The sequence below is a fragment of the Drosophila suzukii genome (genome assembly GCF_043229965.1).
Source record: "Drosophila suzukii chromosome 2 unlocalized genomic scaffold, CBGP_Dsuzu_IsoJpt1.0 scf_2c, whole genome shotgun sequence".
Taxonomy (NCBI): domain Eukaryota; kingdom Metazoa; phylum Arthropoda; class Insecta; order Diptera; family Drosophilidae; genus Drosophila; species Drosophila suzukii.
In genome coordinates, this window is record NW_027255896.1 from 4,325,489 (window position 1) to 4,338,103 (window position 12,615).

Sequence of the window (12,615 nt, forward strand, 5' to 3'; positions counted from 1 at the left end):
AGCGTTATGGGCGTTAGAGTGGGCGTGGCAATTTTTTTGGATCAATCGATAGGTATTGACAAGACCAATACATTTCAGTGAAAATTTTTTATCTAGCATGAAAATTGTGGGCGTCACAGGTTTTTGCGGTTTGTGGGCGTTAAAGTGGGCGTGGCAAACTTTTTTTGGGTCAATCGATAGGTATTGATGAGAACATTACATTTCAGTTAAAATTTTCTATCTAGCATCAAAACTGTAGGAGCCACAGTTTTGGGCGGTTTGTGGGCGTTAGAGTGGGCGTGGCAGTCTACTGAAACAAACTTGCGCTGCGTAAGAAGCTCAGGAATCTGCACGCCAAATCTCAATAGCGTAGCTCTCATAGTTTCCGAGATCTCAGCGTTCATCCGGACAGACGGACAGACGGACAGACGGACATGGCTAGATCGACTCGGCTGTGTCAGTAGCGACTATACTTAACACTTCTCTAACAGTTGAATCTGGTGATGAATCGGAATCAACAGAACAAACTGGCATTGATCAAACAGAATCAGATGAGCTTACAGAGAGAAACCCTAAAATAGAAGAGCAAGATTAAAATAATAATAATAATAAAATAAAAAATAAAAACAATCATGTTATTCCAGGTGTTTTAATGTCAAATCTGTATACTTCTACAGATTCTGATGATAGTTCAAGCATAATAGAGAATAAAATAAGCAACAATATCACAATGGAACAATCTAATATTTTATTAACACAGCATCCAAGCTTATACCAGTTTTGGATAGAAAAGCTGAAAGCTTAACAAGTTTTATTGATGCATTACAAATAATAGAATCAAAAGAAAGCGAGCACGAAAAATTAGCAGTTTCCATAATAAAAACAATGCTAAAAGGTGTCGCCAGAAATCGAATCGGAAATGAAACAACAATAACTGAAGTCATTTCCAGATTAAAAAGCAACGTCAAAGGCGAAACTGTAGAAGTATTGTCAGCAAAACTGATGAACCTACAGCAACGCAATAAAACTGCTAACCGGTACACGCAAGAGGTTGAGCAGATGACAAAAGCTTTAGAAGGTGCATATATAAGAGACGGCTTACCCCTAGAGTTAGCCATAAGTTATTCCATGCAGTTAAAGCAATGACTAAAAATTGCACAATCGGTAAGGTAAAACTTGTCATGCACTACTATAAATGATGTCGTATCAAAATTTGTAAATAGTTGCACAGAAGTAACCGGACAGCCAAACACTGCCATATATTACAAAAATTATACACAGCGCGGCGGAAACCGCGGACGTGGAAATTATAGAGGTAACTTTCGTAGTCGTAATAATAATTACATTAACAATGATACCCAATACAAAAATGGACGAGGCCAATGTAGAGGTAACTATAGAGACCGTGGCAACTCGAGTCGAGGCCACAACAACAATAACCCAAGTAATGTTCAAGTAACCAATAACACATCGGGAAACTCAAAAAACCCTTTAGATACTTAACAGTAGAAAATAGAATACCGTTAATCTCAGTCAGAACATATTTTTATCATTCAACCATGTGGCTACAGGAAAAGAACTTGTCTTTTTAGTAGTCACAGGTGCAGACATTTCAATAGTTAAAGAAAATTGTGATGTCTTTCATGACATGCAAGATAATTATATTATAGACATAAGAGGAATAAGTCAAGAGTTAACCAAATCCAAAGGGTTAACTTCTATTGAGATACAGACCACTAAGTACATAATCCAACACGGTTTTCATATCGTGGATTTACAATTCGCTATTCCTTGTGATGGCATATTAGGAATCGATTTTATTAAAAAATACAACTGTCAATTAGACTTCAAGCCATCTGAAGATTGGCTTATAATTAGACCTAATAACTTAGAATTTCGATTTTATTTTCCAATAACATACAGTTCTGGCAACAACTCAATACTTCAACTAAGTTCAAAAGAAGACAGTGTATCGATTCCAAATCGGGAAATTAAGAATGGTATTTATATAGCAAGTACCATAGCAACATCTAAAAACGCTTTCATAAGACTACTCAATACCACGAATAAAGATCAAGTATTCAGTAAAAAAATTTAGCTTTAGAAAAATCTGTATTATTTCAATTTTCAAAAAACTTTCCTCCACAATTCAAACCACAGCTTTCAAGTCTATGCACCCAATATATTGATATATTCGGATTGGAAACCGAACCAATAAGCACAAATTTTTATAAACAAAAACTGAGATTAAAAAAAAATTAAAGAATCCCACACAGTCAGGTGAACGAAATACAGAAACAAGTCGGAAAATTGATCACCGACGGGATTGTTGAACCATCTGTAGCTGAATATAATAGCCCATTATTACTTGTTCCTAAAATACCATCTCCAGGTTCAGAACAAAAGAAATGGTGATTAGTTATTGACAATCGTCAAATTAATAAAAAACAAGGGAGAACGCTATAGTCGAGTACCTCGACTATCAGATACCCGTTACTCAGCTAAATGGAGATATGCAAGCAGCAAAGCGAGATTAAAATGCGCCACCTACCGGCGGTATACAGATTTAAGCGTTATGGGCGTTAGAGTGGGCGTGGCAAATTTTTTTTTGGATCAATCGATAGGTATTGACGAGACCAATACATTTCAGTTAAAATTTTTTATCTAGCATGAAAATTGTGGGCGTCACAGGGTTTTGCGGTTTGTGGGCGTTAAAGTGGGCGTGGCAAACTTTTTTTTGGGTCAATCGATAGGTATTGATGAGAACATTACATTTCAGTTAATATTTTCTATCTAGCATCAAAACTGTAGGAGCCACAGTTTTGGGCTGTTTGTGGGCGTTAGAGTGGGCGTGGCAGTCTACTGAAACAAACTTGCGCTGCGTAGGAAGCTCAGGAATCTGCACGCCAAATCTCAATAGCCTAGCTCCCATAGTTTCCGAGATCTCAGCGTTCATCCGGACAGACGGACAGACGGACATGGCTAGATCGACTCGGCTAGTGATCCTGATCAAGAATATATATACTTTATGGGGTCGGAAACGCTTCCTTCTGCCTGTTACATACTTTCCGACGAATATAGTATACCCTTTTACTCTACGAGTACCGGGTATAATTACTGTCGGATACATTTCCACTCACACGAATTGATGATGTTTTGGATCAACTGGGACGATCAAAATATTTTTCATGCCTTGACTTAATATCAGGATTTTCGGCCAAAGAGCTAGTGGGATGGCTCTGAGGGCGCCGAGCTGAAGGCTACCGAACGGGTCGCAGGTTGCGGATAGCTAGCGCCCTGGTTCTCCAGGGTAGCTACGAATAAGCGTGGAAGTTGGACACGGCCCGGCTACCACCAAGCCCCCAACACGAAGCGCAAATAAGTAGCCCCGGACAGTCAGCGGGTATCTGCGCCGTAGCAGTACCGACGTCGAGCTTGTGCTGCCGCCTCCGACAAATAGCTCACACACACCCCTACCCACACGCTCTGTACCTACCTCTTCCCTACCCACACAACTCATCTCACCCCGGGCTGGACTAAGGTGTCACTCGTACCGTGCCGAGAGTCAATCTGGCTGGGAGCCCGAGTCATCAAATAACTCAGTCTCAAACGGTGAGCTCAGGCAAGTGGCGACCGCCTGTTCTAATTCAGCCTTACCCGGGTACGGCGGATCTCTGCCCGGGTGGACCTGTCCTTTCTCCGCAGCTCGTGGGAATTAACATGGAGAATTTAACAAATACAAAACTAAAAGACTGCACAAGACAAGAGCCCGACACTCTTATAAAGTCGGAAAAATAAAACGTCTAAGTGAGTAGAGAGCGATTAATGGGAAACGCGGAGGCCAGAAAAACAAGTTCGCTAAAAGAGATCACATTAAGTGGCTATTATATACAAATACGCCGCCCACATGGGCAACAGCAGAAAAATTAACTGCTGAACTTGATTTTCTAAAAGAATGCCTCCAGCTACGAAAGCCAAGTACCGCAACTCACTCAGCTAATATTAAAGTTATAAATGAAACAGTAACTAATAAACCACCATCTCCAAAGCCTTTGCCGAAGAAACCTGACGTCTGCTGAAACGACTGCCCTGGACCACTAGAAGCTGCAGCATGCAAATACACAGGCATGAAAAAGACCAGTGCGAAGACCGGCATCGGCCCCGCCTGAACCAATAGGCCACGGACATCAGTAGCAGTGAAGCCAACAGCGCGAGGGACTCCCTTTCGCCTTCGAAGGAGCGTTAGCGTAGCCAAACCGGCGACGACCAGCTGACGCGGAAGACATCTGTTGCAATTGGAGTCGAGTGGGAGCGACGTTATCGATAGGTTAGGTCGATAGGGCGATAGCTGCAGCAGCGGGATGAGTCTGGCGGGCGATCTGGCCATTTAAAGATTAATCCCGGTTCGCTCTGGGATTACTTCTAATGGCCCATGTATCCAATGACCCAATGCTGAGAGAGGCCATGTAATATGGCGGGGGGCGATGATCAGCAGATATCGTGATAGTCGCGGCCATACTGTCCAACAATCAAGGCAGATGCAGACAGGTAGACGGGAAACTACAAATTTGTCTTTGTGCTTAAAAATCAAATAGTGAGTGAGGTTAATGTTAGATAGTAGTTCAGTGTTTAATAATTATAATTTATAAAGGCAGCCAGGGTCCCAATACAAAGGGCCCCGGAAGATTTATTGGAGATCTGCTGACATCTGCGCGACTTCGACATACCTGCCAGCCCGACTTGGCGGCCCAGCAAACGGTGTCCGTTCGACCCGTATCAGCGACCAGCAAGAAGGGCCTTTCCCAGTCGACGACGACGTCCACATTTCCCGGTGAGTCCGTTCCGGAGTACCGCGTCATCCTCCTCTCGGGAACTTCCAGCGGTCGCATTGCGGCGCTGAGAAGAATCGCCATTTGTCTGGCAGCCGAATCTCGGACTGTCATTGCATAACTCACCGGAGAGCGCCTTTTTCCTGTGTGGAGATCCGGATCACTGCTGGCCTCCGGCGAGAAGCCTTCCGCCCGGGCTATCATTGCCTCCAGACCCGACCACACACACGCGCATCGCGTATGTTACTTTGAGGGCCGCGTTTCCATGCGAGCTCTACTAATACATGACTGGTAAAGCATAGTTTCCGCGGCGCCTGTACCCTTTTCCAGCCAAACAAAATCCTCTGCTTTGACCGCGTAAATATCCGAGACGGCGGCCAGGTTTCGGTCTTAAAGGCTGAGGAAGGATAGATCTGTTAAGAGGAGCATGTACATAAACGATTGTACTTACGATATTTATTAAAACCTTTGTAATACACACGATGTGTGAGTAATCTTTCCCAGTGGGGGAGATGGAACCGCCGTAGTCGCGAGGAGGGGGCTCCTGCCGACAGAGAATGGGTGGTGCCCTGCAGCATCTTGAGGGCATCCATGGTTGGGTGGGAGCGCTTGGCTAGGACATCGATAGCCACCAAATGTAATCCATTTTCCCGACAACAATTGTAGATTTTTTGCTTTGTTTACGTTTTTGCCCTTAGTGATGAGCGATAGATTAGTAAGGTGAGACCGCGAAGTTATCGATACTTTTGTTGCGAGCTGTGGCATTAGGGGTACTCTGCCCTGAAGACGACTGAGCTAGCGGCACTGCCACCGAAAAAAGCAGTTCGTAACACATCCGATGCAGCAATTAAAATAATTCCAATATCCATATATTGGATAAGAATTGTAAAATTGGGCAGAAACTTTTCTGCCCGATTAAAAGTGTAGACCGTAAAGCTATACAAAACAACAGAAAGAAAACCTGTAAAAGTGGATGCAAAGTAATGCAATAAGTAAGTTTTCTGAAGAAACAGATAGTTATATTTATAATTCAAATATATATACGCCAAAAATGGCAATAGTAGACGTTAAGTCAGTAGACTCCACTGCTAATGTTATTAATAAAGTAGAATCAAACAATAATAATTTAGAATTGATACAAACACTGTCAACAATAATTGTTGTTATAATGTGCGCAAATTGTTTTTATAAACTGTACAAGTTAAAAAATAAATTTATGAGCCAGGCAAATGGTCTGGACAAAATTTAGTAAAAAACAAGGAAGAACGCTATAGTCGAGTACCTCGACTATCAGATACCCGTTACTCAGCTAAATAGAGATATGCAAGTAGCAAAGCGAGATTAAATGCGCAACCTACCGGCGGTTTACAGATTTAAGCGTTATGGGCGTTAGAGTGGGCGTGGCAAATTTTTTTTTCGACCAATCGATAGGTATTGACGAGACCAATACATTTCAGTTAAAATTCTTTATCTAGCATAAAAATTGTGACGTCACAGGTTTTCGCGGTTTGTGGGCGTTAGAGTGGTCGTGGCATATTCGCGTAACAAACTTGCGCTGCGTATAAGGCTACGGAATCTAAATCTGAAATCCAAATTCTCTATCTTTGATAGTTTCCGAGATATCCACGGTCATACTTACGATTTTTTGAAGTTTGTGGGCGGTTTATGGGCGTTAGGGTGGGCGTGGCACTCTACTGAAACAAACTTGCGCTGCGTAAGAGGCTCAGGATTCTGCACCCCATTAATACATTGCACAAGCACCCAAAAGGGAATTGTATATCCACCATTCCAGGTGTACAAGTTAGATCAGTAAGAGACGATGACCCAATACTAGGTAGAACAATAGAGATAATTCATATCCATTATATAATGGAATGGAATGAATTATATAGGCAACTAAATAACATAAAAGTGGATTTTGAAAAATCATACAAGTCACTTACTCAAAACAGGCCAACTCAAAAAAATACTATTAAAAAACATGTAGAAATACTAGTAAAATGCTTAATGAAGCACGAATACTTTTACATGGCCAGAGGGAAAAATTAAATCAAGATCATTGGTCCCAAGTATCAAAATTTTTGATCAGACTACGATCTAATTTAATATCAATTAAACAAAAGTTCAATTTAGATATGTCAGTAGCGACTATACTTAACACTTCTCTAACAGTTGAATCTGGTGATGAATCGGAATCAACAGAACAAACTGACATTGATCAAATAGAATCAGATGAGCTTACAGAGAGAAGCCCTAAAATAGAAGAGCAAGATTAAAATAATAATAATAATAAAATAAAAAATAAAAATAATCATGTTATTCCAGCTGTTTTAATGTCAAATCTGTATACTTCTACAGATTCCGATGATAGTTCAAGTATAATAGAGAATAAAATAAGCAACAATATCACAATGGAACAATCTAATATTGATTTTATTAACACAGCATCCAAGCTTATACCAGTTTTGGATGGAAAAGCTGAAAACTTAACAAGTTTTATTGATGCATTACAAATAATAGAATCAAAAGAAGGCGAGCACGAAAAATTAGCAGTTTCCATAAAAACAAGGGAGAACGCTATAGTCGAGCACCTCGACTATCAGATACCCGTTACTCAGCTAAATGGAGATATGCAAGCAGCAAAGCGAGGTTAAAATGCGCCACCTACCGGCGGTATACAGATTTAAGCGTTATGGGCGTTAGAGTGGGCGTGGCAAATTTTTGGATCAATCGATAGGTATTGACAACACCAATACATTTCAGTGAAAATTTTTTTATCTTGCATGAAAGTTGTGGGCGTCACAGGTTTTTGCGGTTTGTGGGCGTTAAAGTGGGCGTGGCAAATTTTTTTTGGGTCAATCGATAGGTACTGATGAGAACATTACATTTCAGTTAAAATTTTCTATCTAGCATCAAAACTGTAGGAGCCACAGTTTTGGGCGGTTTGTGGGCGTTAGAGTGGGCGTGGAAGTCTACTGAAACAAACTTGCGCTGCGTAAGAAGCTCAGGAATCTGCACGCCAAATCTCAATAGCCTAGCTCTCATAGTTTACGAGATCTCAGCGTTCATCCGGACAGACGGACAGACGGACATGGCTAGATCGACTCGGCTGGTGATCCTGATCATGAATATATATACTTTATGGGGTCGAAAACGCTTCCTTCTGCCTGTTACATACTTTCCGACGAATCTAGTATACCCTTTTACTCTACGAGTAACGGGTATAACAATGCTAAAAGGTGTCGCCAGAAATCGAATCAGAAATGAAACAACAATAACTGAAGTCATTTCCAGATTAAAAAGCAACGTCAAAGGCGAAACTGTAGAAGTATTGTCAGCAAAACTGATGAACCTACAGCAACGCAATAAAACTGCTAACCGGTACACGCAAGAGGTTGAGCAGATGACAAAAACTTTAGAAGGTGCATATATAAGAGACGGCTTACCCCTAGAGTTAGCCATAAGTTATTCCATGCAGTCAAAGCAATGACTAAAAATTGCACAATCGGTAAGGTAAAACTTGTCATGCACTACTATAAATGATGTCGTATCAAAATTTGTAAATAGTAGCACAGAAGTAACCGGACAGCCAAACACTGCCATATATTTCAAAAATTATACACAGCGCGGCGGAAACCGCGGACGTGGAAATTATAGAGGTAACTTTCGTAGTCGTAATAATAATTACATTAACAATGATACCCAATACAATAATGGTCAATGTAGAGGTAACTATAGAGACCGTGGCAACTCGAGTCGAGGCCACAACAACAATAACCCAAGTAATGTTCAAGTAACCAATAATACATCGGGAAACTCAAAAAACCCTTTAGATACTTAACAGTAGAAAATAGAATACCGTTAATCTCAGTCAGAACATATTTTTATCATTCAACCATGTGGCTACAGGAAAAGAACTTGTCTTTTTAGTAGTCACAGGTGCAGACATTTCAATAGTTAAAGAAAATTGTGATGTCTTTCATGACATGCAAGATAATTATATTATAGACATAAGAGGAATAAGTCAAGAGGTAACCAAATCCAAAGGGTTAACTTCTATTGAGATACAGACCACTAAGTACATAATCCAACACGGTTTTCATATCGTGGATTTACAATTCGCTATTCCTTGTGATGGCATATTAGGAATCGATTTTATTAAAAAATACAACTGTCAATTAGACTTCAAGCCATCTGAAGATTGGCTTATAATTAGACCTAATAACTTAGAATTTCGATTTTATTTTCCAATAACATACAGTTCTGGCAACAACTCAATACTTCAACTAAGTTCAAAAGAAGACAGTGTATCGATTCCAAATCAAGAAATTAAGAATGGTATTTATATAGCAAGTACCATAGCAACATCTAAAAACGCTTTCATAAGACTACTCAATACCACGAATAAAGATCAAGTATTCAGTAAAAAAATTTAGCTTTAGAAAAATCTGTATTATTTCAATTTTCAAAAAACTTTCCTCCACAATTCAAACCACAGCTTTCAAGTCTATGCACCCAATATATTGATATATTCGGATTGGAAACCGAACCAATAAGCACAAATTTTTATAAACAAAAACTGAGATTAAAAAAAAATTAAAGAATCCCACACAGTCAGGTGAACGAAATACAGAAACAAGTCGGAAAATTGATCACCGACGGGATTGTTGAACCATCTGTAGCTGAATATAATAGCCCATTATTACTTGTTCCTAAAATACCATCTCCAGGTTCAGAACAAAAGAAATGGTGATTAGTTATTGACAATCGTTAAATTAATAAAAAACAAGGGAGAACGCTATAGTCGAGTACCTCGACTATCAGATACCCGTTACTCAGCTAAATGGAGATATGCAAGCAGCAAAGCGAGATTAAAATGCGCCACCTACCGGCGGTATACAGATTTAAGCGTTATGGGCGTTAGAGTGGGCGTGGCAAATTTTTTTTGGATCAATCGATAGGTATTGACGAGACCAATACATTTCAGTTAAAATTTTTTATCTAGCATGAAAATTGTGGGCGTCACAGGGTTTTGCGGTTTGTGGGCGTTAAAGTGGGCGTGGCAAACTTTTTTTTGGGTCAATCGATAGGTATTGATGAGAACATTACATTTCAGTTAATATTTTCTATCTAGCATCAAAACTGTAGGAGCCACAGTTTTGGGCTGTTTGTGGGCGTTAGAGTGGGCGTGGCAGTCTACTGAAATAAACTTGCGCTGCGTAGGAAGCTCAGGAATCTGCACGCCAAATCTCAATAGCCTAGCTCCCATAGTTTCCGAGATCTCAGCGTTCATCCGGACAGACGGACATGGCTAGATCGACTCGGCTAGTGATCCTGATCAAGAATATATATACTTTATGGGGTCGGAAACGCTTCCTTCTGCCTGTTACATACTTTCCGACGAATATAGTATACCCTTTTACTCTACGAGTACCGGGTATAATTACTGTCGGATACATTTCCACTCACACGAATTGATGATGTTTTGGATCAACTGGGACGATCAAAATATTTTTCATGCCTTGACTTAATATCAGGATTTTCGGCCAAAGAGCTAGTGGGATGGCTCTGAGGGCGCCGAGCTGAAGGCTACCGAACGGGTCGCAGGTTGCGGATAGCGAGCGCCCTGGTTCTCCAGGGTAGCTACGAATAAGCGTGGAAGTTGGACACGGCCCGGCTACCACCAAGCCCCCAACACGAAGCGCAAATAAGTAGCCCCGGACAGTCAGCGGGTATCTGCGCCGTAGCAGTACCGACGTCGAGCTTGTGCTGCCGCCTCCGACAAATAGCTCACACACACCCCTACCCACACGCTCTGTACCTACCTCTTCCCTACCCACACAACTCATCTCACCCCGGGCTGGACTAAGGTGTCACTCGTACCGTGCCGAGAGTCAATCTGGCTGGGAGCCCGAGTCATCAAATAACTCAGTCTCAAACGGTGAGCTCAGGCAAGTGGCGACCGCCTGTTCTAATTCAGCCTTACCCGGGTACGGCGGATCTCTGCCCGGGTGGACCTGTCCTTTCTCCGCAGCTCGTGGGAATTAACATGGAGAATTTAACAAATACAAAACTAAAAGACTGCACAAGACAAGAGCCCGACACTCTTATAAAGTCGGAAAAATAAAACGTCTAAGTGAGTAGAGAGCGATTAATGGGAAACGCGGAGGCCAGAAAAACAAGTTCGCTAAAAGAGATCACATTAAGTGGCTATTATATACAAATACGCCGCCCACATGGGCAACAGCAGAAAAATTAACTGCTGAACTTGATTTTCTAAAAGAATGCCTCCAGCTACGAAAGCCAAGTACCGCAACTCACTCAGCTAATATTAAAGTTATAAATGAAACAGTAACTAATAAACCACCATCTCCAAAGCCTTTGCCGAAGAAACCTGACGTCTGCTCAAACGACTGCCCTGGACCACTAGAAGCTGCAGCATGCAAATACACAGGCATGAAAAAGACCAGTGCGAAGACCGGCATCGGCCCCGCCTGAACCAATAGGCCACGGACATCAGTAGCAGTGAAGCCAACAGCGCGAGGGACTCCCTTTCGCCTTCGAAGGAGCGTTAGCGTAGCCAAACCGGCGACGACCAGCTGACGCGGAAGACATCTGTTGCAATTGGAGTCGAGTGGGAGCGACGTTATCGATAGGTTAGGTCGATAGGGCGATAGCTGCAGCAGCGGGATGAGTCTGGCGGGCGATCTGGCCATTTAAAGATTAATCCCGGTTCGCTCTGGGATTACTTCTAATGGCCCATGTATCCAATGACCCAATGCTGAGAGAGGCCATGTAATATGGCGGGGGGCGATGATCAGCAGATATCGTGATAGTCGCGGCCATACTGTCCAACAATCAAGGCAGATGCAGACAGGTAGACGGGAAACTACAAATTTGTCTTTGTGCTTAAAAATCAAATAGTGAGTGAGGTTAATGTTAGATAGTAGTTCAGTGTTTAATAATTATAATTTATAAAGGCAGCCAGGGTCCCAATACAAAGGGCCCCGGAAGATTTATTGGAGATCTGCTGACATCTGCGCGACTTCGACATACCTGCCAGCCCGACTTGGCGGCCCAGCAAACGGTGTCCGTTCGACCCGTATCAGCGACCAGCAAGAAGGGCCTTTCCCAGTCGACGACGACGTCCACATTTCCCGGTGAGTCCGTTCCGGAGTACCGCGTCATCCTCCTCTCGGGAACTTCCAGCGGTCGCATTGCGGCGCTGAGAAGAATCGCCATTTGTCTGGCAGCCGAATCTCGGACTGTCATTGCATAACTCACCGGAGAGCGCCTTTTTCCTGTGTGGAGATCCGGATCACTGCTGGCCTCCGGCGAGAAGCCTTCCGCCCGGGCTATCATTGCCTCCAGACCCGACCACACACACGCGCATCGCGTATGTTACTTTGAGGGCCGCGTTTCCATGCGAGCTCTACTAATACATGACTGGTGGAGCATAGTTTCCGCGGCGCCTGTACCCTTTTCCAGCCAAACAAAATCCTCTGCTTTGACCGCGTAAATATCCGAGACGGCGGCCAGGTTTCGGTCTTAAAGGCTGAGGAAGGATAGATCTGTTAAGAGGAGCATGTACATAAACGATTGTACCTACGATATTTATTAAAACCTTTGTAATACACACGATGTGTGAGTAATCTTTCCCAGTGGGGGAGATGGAACCGCCGTAGTCGCGAGGAGGGGGCTCCTGCCGACAGAGAATGGGTGGTGCCCTGCAGCATCTTGAGGGCATCCATGGTTGGGTGGGAGCGCTTGGCTAGGACATCGATAGCCACCAAATGTAATCCATTTT

The 12,615-nt window shown here is 42.5% G+C and overlaps 2 protein-coding genes and 1 long non-coding RNA gene across 7 annotated transcripts; 1 reads left to right on the forward strand and 2 right to left on the reverse strand.

Annotated features, from left to right (window-relative positions):
• Window positions 1–3,647: 3,647 nt before the first annotated feature.
• LOC139354546 (uncharacterized) lies at window positions 3,648–4,864 on the forward strand. Its single transcript, XR_011605515.1, has 3 exons — window positions 3,648–3,786; window positions 4,029–4,573; window positions 4,631–4,864. It is a non-coding gene; the product is annotated as an uncharacterized lncRNA (long non-coding RNA).
• On the reverse strand, window positions 4,367–5,664 carry LOC139354545 (uncharacterized). 3 transcript variants are annotated; one of them, XM_070998800.1, is made up of 3 exons: window positions 5,260–5,664; window positions 4,935–5,205; window positions 4,584–4,875 (listed from the first exon to the last, which is right to left on the reverse strand). In XM_070998800.1, exons 2-3 carry the CDS (start codon window positions 5,010–5,012, stop codon window positions 4,756–4,758), a joined length of 198 nt encoding a protein of 65 aa, XP_070854901.1. In that variant the 5' UTR covers window positions 5,013–5,205; window positions 5,260–5,664; the 3' UTR covers window positions 4,584–4,755. The 3 variants fall into 3 exon arrangements, with proteins under 3 accessions (XP_070854899.1, XP_070854900.1, XP_070854901.1); XM_070998798.1 differs by lacking the exon at window positions 5,260–5,664 and adding an exon at window positions 4,367–4,558 and having other exon boundaries at window positions 4,707–5,012; XM_070998799.1 differs by lacking the exon at window positions 5,260–5,664 and adding an exon at window positions 4,405–4,539 and having other exon boundaries at window positions 4,707–5,012.
• Window positions 5,665–11,524: 5,860 nt separating this feature from the next.
• On the reverse strand, window positions 11,525–12,233 carry LOC139354544 (uncharacterized). 3 transcript variants are annotated; one of them, XM_070998795.1, is made up of 2 exons: window positions 11,865–12,170; window positions 11,525–11,716 (listed from the first exon to the last, which is right to left on the reverse strand). In XM_070998795.1, the coding sequence occupies exons 1-2, from the start codon at window positions 12,168–12,170 to the stop codon at window positions 11,525–11,527; spliced, it is 498 nt and encodes a 165-aa protein (XP_070854896.1). The 3 variants fall into 3 exon arrangements, with proteins under 3 accessions (XP_070854896.1, XP_070854897.1, XP_070854898.1); XM_070998796.1 differs by having other exon boundaries at window positions 11,563–11,697; XM_070998797.1 differs by lacking the exon at window positions 11,525–11,716 and having other exon boundaries at window positions 11,742–12,033; window positions 12,093–12,233.
• Between the last annotated feature and the right edge of the window lie 382 nt (window positions 12,234–12,615).